The sequence below is a fragment of the Pogona vitticeps genome, chromosome 4, assembly GCF_051106095.1.
Source record: "Pogona vitticeps strain Pit_001003342236 chromosome 4, PviZW2.1, whole genome shotgun sequence".
Lineage (NCBI taxonomy): Eukaryota > Metazoa > Chordata > Lepidosauria > Squamata > Agamidae > Pogona > Pogona vitticeps.
The window spans coordinates 2,884,232-2,896,548 of NC_135786.1; the positions used below are offsets into that span (position 1 = coordinate 2,884,232).

Here is a 12,317-nt window from a genome sequence, read left to right on the forward strand (position 1 = left end):
ATAGTGTTCCTTTTATTGTCTTACATCTCCAACATTTATCTTCCTCATTTTTCTTCACCTTTGCCAATTTCTCTGGTGTCCTATACCATCTACAGTTTAATATAATTTTATTTCGAATCTGTACTTATTAATAGTTTTTGGTTTATCATTCTATGCTCTAAACCAATCCTCTGTTTGAACTGTTTTACCTAATTCCTGCATCCATTTTATCGTATTTTCTTTAATTTCTTCTCGTTCTGTATTTCTTTCCAATAATAGTTTATACAACTTTGCAATTTGGTGATTTTCTTTGATCACTTTCAATGCTTGCATAAAACCTTTCAGTTTCATCTCCCTCAGTGTGCGTAGTTGGAGCATAGACTTAAGTGGTGGTTATCTTGATGGTTTTCCATGGAATCTGATGGATTGTTAACTGCTACCCAGCCCATTACTAGTTCTAGGCACCTCCAGTGCTTCCCCACGATTCAAAGGTCTAGGGAAGTAAGGTTGTATGTCTGAAACATAACTCCATACCCACATAAAACCTCTCCCAGGGACTAAGTGGAGATGTTGGAAAGTAGGGGGAAACAAAAGAATCCTACAGAAAACGGCAAAATGGCCACAGGAGTTGAGCAACAGTGCAAGCTTCTGGATACATCTGTCAAGGTACAGCTGCACTTCCTCTTCTATCCTGTAGTTAGGAGGAAGCAGTGAGTGGCTTCTTCTTCTCTCCAACTCTTCAGGGCTCTGGTGCAAACTGCCTTCTTGCATGCCCTTATTAACAATTTACACCATTTCTGCTGCTTCCGGGAGAAATGGATATCCAAGAAGCAGCAGAAACTGATATCAGAAGTGCTGAAGGACTGTCCAATACAAAAGGCAACTGAATGATGGGATGTATTATATAAATGGCTCAGATCACCAGATAGTACTTGAATAATATAGATTAAAACTAGGATGTAAATGTAAGTTATAACCTGGAGAGCAATCATATAGTAGAAAAGCAGAAAGTCGAGTTGATATGGCAATATGAAGTAGGTTGGATGGCAGTACATTTTGTGTTCTCATCCCCTTACTTCCCCCCCCCCATATCCCCTCTTTACCTTCTGTATCCTCTACCTTATCCTAAATTGTTAATTTAAAAAATTTACACCATAACAATCTTAAAAGATCCACTGTCATCCACAACCTGGTGTTCCAGCAGTACTGGGCCGCAAATAAAGACAATCAGCTGGCAATATTTTGAGAGAACAGCCCAACATGCAAATTCTACCGTACACACCACTGAAGCTGCTGCCCTAAATCTCTCCGTACATTTAGTAAGAGGTCAGCAGAATTTCTACCTAGTGCATTTAAAATTCAGCGATCCTGGGAAAGCTCCAGCCATTTAAGATGTTTTATTCATGGTTATTATTACTAAATGCAACCAGACGGTTCTTCTGCCATGGGATCTACTCTTCAATTGCCCAACTAATTCCTTGGTTAATCCACTCTGCAAGAGAAATCTGCTGAGGTTCAAAGCAGATGCTTGGAAGTACCTGTGCAGAGAGGAAGAAGGCAAGAGCCCATGAGCTCATATTTTATAACTTGTCTCCTTCTTCCACTGGCACTGGCCTAATCCGCTCCAGAGCTGTGAGATGCTGTGCTTCAAGACCGATAAATTGGAAGGAAGGCAGGCAGCTCTTTGGACCAACTGCTTCTTTTCCTTAAGTGCAGGAAATGTCACCTATGTTTAGAGCAGGCAGAAGTTAAAACCAAACACAGGAGTTACAAATATATATAATTCAAGTCAAAAACAGGCATAAGAGGACTATTTTTATTATGAAAAGGAATACAAAGTTATTTTTGTATGTTTAATTAAAAATATTAAAATATGGCTTTTGCTATTTTACATGGCACAAATAGATACCCTGAAGTTCTCGATCCTGAGCCCGTCATTTAAATGTAGAACATCAAAGTACTTGTGGAGTCAAAGCCCACAATTTCCAGCTAACTCCAGTTTTCAGTTCCTGCTATCTCGTAGCGCAAATGCAAGGGTCCTTATTCAATGCCTGTATTTTATTAATTGGAGAGCTTGGCATTTCCTACACACACACACACCCCCAACAACAAGCTGTTTGAAGCTCAAATACAAGAGATTCTCTTCTGCTTTACAGACCTTGCTTGGCCAGAATTAGGAAACCTACAAATATGAATGCTTATGCTTCAGAGATAGCTAAGAGCTCCAAAATGAAGTTCCAAAGTGACTCCATGTACCATAACCTTAACTTCTTATATAAGAGAGAATATTTTCAAAGTCCTGAGTGGTATGGCGAAAGCAGTAGGGGCCATTTCTCTCTTAATAGTAGAAACACAGACTTCTATTTTCAAATTTGTATTTTAACTGTGAAAGAATTATATGGGAGGGGAAATTCTCTCTTAATAGTAGAAACACAGACATCTATTTTCAAATTTGTATTTTAACTGTGGAAGAATCATATGGGAGGGAAAAATGTACAACAATGAAAAAGGAAGACAATGGCCAGACGACTAGAAAAATATGGACATGAAATTGACACCCACATGGCCTGTTCGAATGAAATAAATTGGCAATAGGAACTGGGATTGCCAAGACAAAGAGGTTCTTCCCGGAGTACATAATTAAAGGATTTGCCTTCACCCAATGTGAAACTGACCCCTGGTTTATGAGGCTTCAAAGAGATATCACATAAACACGTGGAGGATAGGGCTGCCAATGGCAGATTGTAACTAATACTCAGAACTTGTATTTGTGTCCAGTCCCCTTTGAAACTCAGCCAAGTTGGCAGCAATCACCAGGTCAATTTGTCAATGCTCACAATCCAAAAACGGAATCCGTTGTTTGTCACAGTTATCTGTTATTACTTGAATAATAAATACTGTCAGAAAAAGGTAACTGATAATTCTGCAGATCTGCTGGCTACTGTTGATTCATGAAGAATTCTAGAGGTGCTTCACTGATATAGTTCAGACATAGAGAGAGAAACTTGTGATAACACTTAAGGGACAGGTAGAAGTCTTTTTTAAAAACCGTTTTCTCTTTGAAAATAATCTGAAAGTAAATTCAAAATAGGCTTAGTGGTTATTTCTTTCAGAGCTTTTTAAGAACCCAGAGCTTCAAAAACACTAGAAGGATTATTTGAAAAATGTAAGAGAAGAGAAGAGACTTATAGGGTTAAAATGGCATTTTCCCTGTTCTAACAGGTTCTAAAAGAATACAGTAGTTTCAAGATGGAAGCCAGACTAGATTTTCAGAAGAGACAACTTAGGAAGAGACTGACCCACTGCAAGCAGTGTATGTTCTAACGGTTATATGGGCTCCCTACAAAATTGTAAGGGTGTCCAGAGGATAATATTTTCATAAGAATGATTACGATATTCTAAAATTATTCCTTGGCTAAAACCTCCATTTTGTACAATGCTGAGACTGTGATTCATGCAAATTAGGAAAAAAGGCTCTTAAAGTATGATTTTCAAAAAATCTCCATGTATCCAGGTTTAATCAGCCATGCTGTCCAGATCACTGCAGACACTATTGCTGGTCCAGAGAGCACCAGTGTTAGAAGAACTAACATTCCTCTAACGATCCTAAGAAGTGTCACAGATAATAGCGAATTCGTTTTCCTTGTCTCCCATTTGTGGCATGGGAAATAGGAATTAAATCCATTCTGCAGATGGTTAAAGTGAACCATATAAAGCAAGTCCGTAATTTAAACACTTCCGTAATTTAAATTAGACTGTTTGGTTCTCCATTCTGAGCTTCTGAATATTTTCCACCACTGACCACACTGTTGTGAGAACAGTACAGTATGTATTAAGCAAGCACCATGTGTGCCATCAATTTCAAAAGAGGTAGTAAGACAGCATAGAAAGGAGAGCAGGGAAGCTCAGGTACTAAACGGAGTAGACTGGCCAATTCACCTGTAGCACAAAGAGAAGAGGAATGACCTAAAAGTCACCTTTTTCTCTATTTGGGCCACCCATAAACCAGGATGAATCTCCAAACTATACCCATCCAGACGCACACAACTGCCAGATTTGCATTGGGCCTTGAAAGTTGGGGATCCACCGCAGAGCGCCAAGAGCCATCTCTTCTGCTGCCAGCTACAATTCGTCGCGCAGCTTGGGGGGGTGGTCCATGCCGAAAAAGGAGGACGGCCTCCCATGCACATCACGCTCTCGTTTCACAAAGGCCGTAAAGGAGGAAACACAGTTTCCAATGAAATGGTCAGACTGACCAAGAATGTACAAATCGATCTGGGCTACTTCAGGTTGCAAATGCACCACTTTTATCTGAAATGAAAAACAGGCAGAGAGCATTGGTTGAAATTGACAAAGGACAGAAGCGGGCACAAATAGGCGGATAAGGGGGATGAGCGTTTCCCGACTCACTTTATTCCTCCATCTCTATCTGAACATATTCCAGCAGGTACCCAGAAGTCATCCCTGCAAGAATTCTCTGTTCTTGTTTAACTTTATTTGGTTCCATGGCCTAACACACAGTCTTCTTTTACACTTGCTCCTAGGTCAAGGTCACCTGAAATGCTTTTCAATCAAGGTTCACCTACATTTAATGCTGCACTACCATGAACTCTATCCAAAAGAACTCAACAGGAGAGAAAAGGAAAAGGGAAAGCTCATTCACTCTTATTCTGTATTGAAAAGACACACACAGTCAATTAATCCTATGGTATAAGGCTCATAACTATATTCTGAACAAACATTATATTCTTTTTTATTTCACCATAAGACAGCTTGTATACCATATCGGAATGGAAAGGCAGAATACGGATGGCTAAATAAATCTGCCTCTAGCTTTTGCATGGATAAGTCCTGATTAGTCCAGCCATGAGAGCACAGTACCTTTTGTTTGAAAAGCTGCTGTATTTCTTTGGTGTAGGGTTCAGAATCACTGGCAATGTACACAGCTTTTGCATCAATCCTCTTCACCCAGAGTTTGAGGGCTCGTTTGATCTCCTTCAGGTCTGGCAAACACATGTCCATGGTTAGGGGGGTGGCAGTATTCCGATCATAGCCCACACATTGTGGCGAAGCCATTAAGTGTGATCCAGCTGTGCCATCTTTCAACATATTGCAGGCATTCTTCTGTCAAGGGAAGAAAGGAAGGCATTACCACACACAGGTTAGGGAGTCAAGGGGAAGTCACATCCCCCATGCTGCAATTAGCCTTGGGAAAAAGATCCAGCTGGTGCCAAGAGGAGCTGCCCCGCACACAGCTAACTGGGAGACTGGGGCAACTTAGCAGAACTGTGAAAGCAATGGGAGGGGCTCAATCTTCCCTTCTCCATGTTCTGCAGTGCCAGTGAAAATGCTACCCTGATGCTATTATTATTATTATTAAGTCCAAGTAATAGTTGTCAGCTAAGCATTTAATGCAACAGACAGCATGGCTCCTAACTGCTGTGGGGAAGGAGAACTGAGAACAGCTAGACCAAGGCAGGCAGAAGACCAGGCACTCCAGGCATATCGCTGTAGCCGAACTGTCCAGTTTAACTACTTATACTTGGCTATCAATGGCTACTCCACATAATAGCTATGACACTCTGGAGTGCTTATCCTCCCAGAGTTGCTCTTGAAAGGTCTGGTAGCTACTTTAGTTAACTGCAATGCATTCTTCTATGGGCAGGTCCCTGAAAAAATGTCCAGAAGCTACAGGCAGTGCAAAATGCAGCAGCCAGGCTGTTGTCTGTTACACACTTTAGTGGCCATATATCACTGGCCTGGAACCAACTGCATTGATTTCCTGTCTGGCACCAAGGCCAATCATGGTGCCAGTTTTCACTCATAAAACCTTAAATGGGTTTGGGTCAAGATATCTGAAAATTCACCTCCTCTCCTGTGACCCTATGCAGCGGCCTTATTAGGTGTCCCACCACCCTGAGACTGGGCTGGAGAGAACACCGGGCAGGAATTTCCTTGTAGCAATATCTTAATTATGGACCTCCCTCCTAAGAAAGTCACATCTTTGCTGAGCATCTGGTAGACAGTTAAAACTGCATTACTCTATCAGAACTCTGGTGTTGGAAACATGCTATTAAAGGATGTCCTGTTCCAATGGTGCTTCTGTATTTTACCGTATGTTGGTTTGAAAGCCTCATTGGCAAAAAAAGCAATTCACATATTATTTTAATACACAAATACACAAGTTAATAAGCATTATGTCTTGGACCAGAGGCAGCATGTTTGCGAATTACTTGTTCCTGGGGAACAACAGCAGGAGACGATCCCTTGGCTGTTTGTGAGTTTCCCACAGGTCTATGGCTGGCAGGTCTTTGGCTGTGGAAGACGCTAACTAGACAGACCTTGGGTGTGACAACAAAAGACTCTTCTCATGTTCCTAATAGTCATTCTTCTATCTGTTTTATGTGAACAGGAACAGAAGTGCAAAACTCTGACTGCAGCTCTGTGCCTACGCCCTATACACATGGAAATCAACATAAAAATTATGGGAGCATCATACCCAGTCTGAACCCACACGCAAATGGATCCCCACATAGGGTCTGACCAGAAACGACTTAATATAGAACTCGCCCTTGTCCACCATTTCATCAGACCACACCATGTATCGATGCAGCGACCGATGCTCCTCCAAAACTGGGAACTGGGCTGGTGCACCAGGAAGGGCAATCACAGGATGTTCAGAGGATGGAAACCTAATAAGCAACACAACGGACAGGAAAAGAAGTATGGAAAGCATGCTTTTGCATCTTCACATACCAAAAAGAGGAGTACGCCCAACAAGCCTGAGCCAAGCCGAGGACAGAATTCGGTGGGACTGAGAGAAGAATTGTCCTGTGCCACAAGTGTTTACCAAGTAAAGCCGCTACAGAAAGTCAATGGCAGGCAAGACCGAGACTAAAGCCACAGTAGTAGCCCCACAGTCTGCATAATGTACCACATTTACACTATGAATGAAAGGGAAAGAAGTCTTCCCCCGCACAGTACCTGTGGCAAAGATCTATGACAACACTCTAGGTCTCTGATATCGTCATCTGCTTTTCTCCGGGGTCATAAAGTGGCCACTTAGGATGCAGATAAAGAGAATACCCAACACACATCTTTACTACATATCATTCCTTCCAAAAGAGAGTAAAAAAGGAAGTCCCAATCCAGATCTTGAAACAGGATATTATAAACCCAAATCGCCGCTAAGGGAGCTGAAGAAGTAGTCACAATATGCTAATTGGGTCAGTGTTGTTTGTTTTTACTGTTATTAGGTTTTCTGAGGATCCTAACACTAAACCATAACTTTCCTGGGAAAGAAAAAAAAAAAAAAAAAAAAAAAAAAAAAAAAAAAAAAAAAAAACAAAGCTTTGCTCAAAATATTTTTTTTAGTTATTGAACATGGGCCAAAATCTTGTTGCTTAGAGCAGTAAATTGCACTAGACTAGGCTCACTAATCAGTGATGGTTTGGCAATTCAACTCCTCTGTAAATTCCAGTGTTTCAAATGGGCCTAGTCTAACCGCATCTTACTGCGCTAAAGTAACCTACAGTTAGAGTAGGCCCATTTGAATCAATGGAATGTACAGAGGAGTTGACTCACCAAATCCCCAATGGTTCAATAGACTATTGGGCATTAATGCAATTTATTATATTATGCAACAAGATTTTGGACACTGAATAATAACAAATCTAAACAAGGTGTAAATTAAATTTTAATCATGATACTGCTTCATATGTGTTGTTATGATCTCTGGCTGATAGGAAAACTGCAGTTCTGAAGGCACCATCATTGCTTCCTAGCTGTTTGCACACCGGCATGTAGTGGGGCCTCCATCAGAGATAGTCCTAAAATGTGCCTTTGTGAAATTTATAAAGTTATGATCTTTGAAAAATCTGCAGACGAAAACAAGTCTTTGTTGATGTTGTTGCTTTTCCCTGTCATTCCAGGGGTGACAACCATGAAGGGGCAAACCAGCCGGCGGCAGCTGGTTTTCTAGGTTGCAGGTGGACAGAACTTTCCCAGTTCTACTACTCAAATGCCTGTCAATGGGAGCAGCCACAGGCTGGACCTCAACCCTCATTCAGAACCAAAAAAAAAAAAAAAGTCTGCCTCCAAGCTATGACCTCTTACCATGGATTCATCTGTCGTCTAATGGAAACAACAAGGTCTGTGACTTAAGGACTTACGGATTCTTTTTAATGTTTTCTTTCTTTTGCAGTTCTCTAACAATAATTCTGAAAAAAATAATATAAAAGGTGACACACACCCCTACTTGTACAAAAGCTTGTTTCCAAAAGTTAACAGGGAGTGGCACCTTTATTCACCATTGACCTCTTAAAGATTCAGTAACACACACATCAAATCCAATTTCAATTTGACTCTTCAATGAGTTAAAGAGATAATTAATAACCTAATTACCCATTCAAACATAAAGACGGGACATTTGTCCCTCTTTCTTTCAAGATCCTTTTATAAACTAGAGTAACCATGAAGGAACTTCTCTAGTGCCTACCCATGTGGTTCTCGCAAGGGTATCCCACAAGTGGCATTGGCTACCTTCGGATCCAGTGGTCCTTGTAAGAGGCACTGAAGGAAAGGCCTCCAAACAGCTCTGACCTGTCGAAATCCACATCAAACTGATCCCAAAAGGGCCCAAAAGGGTTTCCATCCTGAAAAAACGAAGACAGATGTTCACTTATTCCAACAGACAACAGGTGGAATGAGACAAAAGAACAGGAATCTCTGCAGAGAGGGGGGGGGAGCCAGAAGTTCCTTCCTAACTTATCTCACACCTCCTCCCTCTACAAAAAAAACCCTGTATGCAATTCACCATAAACCAACTAAGGAGAGACAAGATGAGAGAAATGCTGGTGGGGTGGCAAAAACCCAGTGTCTCAGAGCCTTGTGGTGCAGTGTTTAAACTGCAGTACTGCAGCCAGAGACTCTTTTCACAACCTGAGTTTGATCCTGACAGGCTCAGGTATCCTGCTCAGGGCTGACTCAGCCTTCCATTCATTCAAGGCCGGTAAGCTTGCTGGTGGAGGCAGGGGCAATGTGTAGCCTGCCTAATTAAACTGTAAATGGCCCAGAGAGTGTTTTAAGTGCTACAGGGTGGCATACAAGCAGCACACTTTGCTTTTGTTTGTGTAAAACACAGTGGTCCAAGAAGCTGTAACAAACGAGGGGGACTTGAAAGATTTTAGGACTCCCAGATAATCAGACATGTCAAAGATGAGAACTCCTACCTTCATAGGGCAAGTCCTTTTGTCAGTACTTCTCTGAGCCGCTGCTTCAAAGCAATAGGCCACTCTTTGGCCAGGTGGCCAGTGGACAGGGGCCAGCTTCTCCATGAACTCCTGCAAGGTGATGACACGGTGGTACTGCAGCAGAGGTGCAATCTTGAAGTATTCCTTGTATGGAACATGTAGCTACAATGAAAAAAATACTTCAGTCCACCATCCCACAAAAAGAAATGAAATACATGGCTGCATGATGACGCTGAATCCACACCAGATCCAGATCAACAACAATGTACCTTCATAACTGAGTATTCAAAGCACTAGACTTGATGTGTATACATGACACCGAAAGAATACTAGGCATTCGAAAAGCACAGAACCCAAAAAGCCAAGGGCTACTCACATTTGTGAAAGGAGGCCTGTGATGGCGGTACTCAATCCAAGGAGGCAAAGCTAAGGTCCGATTCACCATCTTAGCAAATGCCAAAGATCCTAGAAAATGGTCTGCTTGGTTTCCAAATCTCCCTTGAAATAAAAATAAAGCACATTTCTCAGTCACCAGACCGTAGCTGAAAACCAGACCCTGAGAAGTTTCATACAGGATAACACACAGCTGCCAATCTCAAACTGGTACACCTCTCCTTTCACAATGTTGTCACGTAGCTGAGAAATACAAGTCCAAGGCTTATAAAATAGTTCTTCCTCTGCCAACACTAGGTACATGAAAGCATTTCAACCCACACAAGTCTTCGGCAGTTACACTTCCACAGGATTCTGGAAATCAGCTTTTGGTATAGAGAACATCAGGTCAAAACAAAATTAAAAATAAAGAGAGCAAAAACACTGTGGCTCCTTAAAAGACTAACTGCTATATTTCAATGCGGGCTTTCATGGACAATCCACTTCAAATCATACCTCTTATGTGTGTCCATGAAAGCTTGTCACATTGAAATATAGCAGTTAGTCTTCAAGGTGTCACAATGTCTTTGGCCTTCTTTATTTTTTATTTCATTTTGGCCTGATAAGGTAACACAGACTAACAAAACCACCTCTTCTAAAAATTCTTCCTCTAAGAAAGCTCTTCTAAAGCTCGCACAGAGAAGAATCAGAGGGATCAAACAGCAAAAGAGTTTCCAAACAGCTGCTGGCAAATAAAAAACCATGTTCAGATAACTAAGGAGGGATGTTTTACAATACTTTTGAGTGTTTATGACACAGAACCCCATAAAGCGGTTGTCTGGCAAGGAAAGCTTCAGCGTGTTTGGATCTCTCTGACAAGTTGGCAAAAAAAGAGATCTCAAAGCAAGCAGCAGAGAAATCCACTGATCTGGAGGCTGAGACCTGACTCTTTTATAGCAAACAAGCTGTCTAGCTTTTTCCAAAGCTGTAGTAAAAATCACTGCACATGTCATTTCAATTGTTTCACCAAGGATTTTATCTTGTACAGTTCTGCCATGTTTTTAAGCAACGGCTTTGTCACTGTTTTATGTTTATATTGACAGTCTCAGAGCATCTCAGAAGTGCATGAGAAAACACTTCTGAGTATTCTCTACCAGGAAAACCCTGGAAAGGGTCACTGTAAATGAAATGACTTGAAGGCATATGACTATTATGTTTATGATTATGTTTATGATTCAAGAACAGCCCCCAAATGGAGTATCTCCTGAACAGGCACGTCAAGGATTGCACTAGAAATATCTTCAAAAGTGCCATCACAACTTTCTGTTCCTGGGTCTTATTTGTTTATTTAAAATACTGTACTCTTACCCAGTCTTTCTCCTTAAAAAAGACCCAAGCCGGCTTTCATCATTAAAAGACAACCGGAAGGCTTAAGACAGGGAATATAGAAACGCTAAAAAGGGCCAAACAAGTATCACACTGAAAAAAATGGTGAACAAAAGCGACACCAAAAACACATTCAAAAATACTGGCATTTCATTTTTATTCCATCTGTCTGACGAAGTGGTCACATTGAAATATAACAGTCATTCTTTAAGCTTTGCTTTTATGTCTTTTTTTTTTTTGTCCTGTTTCTTCGGATTTGGTCTGATATACATTTAAAAGCAACAAGGAGACAGCCATCCTTTTTTAAAAAATAAAAACCACTCAGGCTGCCAGTCACACAGGGAAAGCTTGCCTGAAGAGGAAAACAAAAGGGAGGGAAGCCAGGAAGCCAATTTATTGATGATATTGAGTTAAGTATTTTTAACCCCCCCCCCCCCAACCTTCCTCCTCTTGAGGGCCCAACTTTGGGCACGGATTAAGCCTGGAAAAGGTCCTCCTTGTGGACTACAAATCCCAAAATTCTCCGCGCTTCCTGGGGAAATCCAGAGATTGGAAACCGTAACCGCGTTTACAACAGCGACGCTTTCAGGAGCCACCAGGTGGTTGTCGTCTTTTTATTATTAGGATTATTCCGATTATTTTCCCTTGGGTTTCTTGGCGGGTCGGCTGGCCGGGCCGAAGAGAGGTCGCTTTCCCTCCCCTCCGTCGAAAGAAGGGGTGGGAAAGAGGCAGCCTTCGTCCTGGTTTTTCACTCAAAGCAAGCAAGAAGGCTACACGTTTTCCATCCAGGCAGGAACCGAAACCCTCACACGGGGAGAAAAACAGGTTCGGGGGCAAAGCCGGAAGGCGGCGGGGGAGGGGGGGGAGAAGGAGAAAGACAAAAAGTCCGCTGTTTCCCTCCCTCCCCACGTTCGTCGGCTATACAGCCCTTACAGGGAAACAACCAAAGGAGGGTAAGAAAATAAATAAATGCAAAGAGAAGAACCGGCGGAAAAGGCAAAAATTGGGCTGCCCCGACATCCCCCCGCCCAGGAAAAAAAAAGCAAAACCTCCCTCACCCATGCAAGGGCAATAGAGCAGGTATCCGGCGGGGTCCCAGCCGCTGTCCGTCCGGCCGCTGTTCGGGAAAAGCGCGACCAGGAGGAAGAGGAGAGGCGGCAGCGAGGGCGACGCCATGCCGGGACCCGCCGGCTTCTCAGGATGAGGCCCGCCGCTAGGCGAAGCCCAGAGGCGCCAGCACTCTTCTACTAGGCCCCGGCCCCGGGGCCCGTCACCATGGAGACCCGGCGACTTCCCGGCCTGCCCCGCGCGCCAGGTTCCCCCCCCCCC

The 12,317-nt window shown here is 42.4% G+C and overlaps 3 protein-coding genes across 3 annotated transcripts in view; 2 read left to right on the forward strand and 1 right to left on the reverse strand.

Annotated features, from left to right (window-relative positions):
* The window catches only part of LOC144588812 (uncharacterized), an 856,730-nt gene that overhangs the window by 520,859 nt on the left and 323,554 nt on the right, over nt 1–12,317 (forward strand). The gene's annotated exons all lie outside the window — the stretch shown is intronic.
* The window catches only part of LOC144588813 (uncharacterized), a 398,202-nt gene that overhangs the window by 272,697 nt on the left and 113,188 nt on the right, over nt 1–12,317 (forward strand). The gene's annotated exons all lie outside the window — the stretch shown is intronic.
* Nucleotides 1,782–12,312, reverse strand: POFUT1 (protein O-fucosyltransferase 1). Its single transcript, XM_020807841.3, has 7 exons — nt 12,047–12,312; nt 9,607–9,728; nt 9,210–9,392; nt 8,521–8,633; nt 6,479–6,671; nt 4,861–5,103; nt 1,782–4,290 (listed from the first exon to the last, which is right to left on the reverse strand). Exons 1-7 carry the CDS (start codon nt 12,162–12,164, stop codon nt 4,102–4,104), a joined length of 1,161 nt encoding a protein of 386 aa, XP_020663500.3. The 5' UTR covers nt 12,165–12,312; the 3' UTR covers nt 1,782–4,101.

What these genes read in the sequence shown, in the direction of transcription:
- POFUT1 (XM_020807841.3), bottom strand. Translation starts at nt 12,164, where the DNA reads ATGGCGTCGCCCTCGCTGCCGCCTCTCCTCTTCCTCCTGGTCGCGCTT. An exon ending in GCTCTATTGCCCTTGCATGG is followed by an intron (nt 9,729 to 12,046) that starts GTGAGGGAGGTT and finishes TTTTATTTCAAG; the next exon opens with GGAGATTTGGAAACCAAGCA. An exon ending in AGCAGCTTTTCAAACAAAAG is followed by an intron (nt 4,291 to 4,860) that starts GTACTGTGCTCT and finishes TTTTCATTTCAG; the next exon opens with ATAAAAGTGGTGCATTTGCA.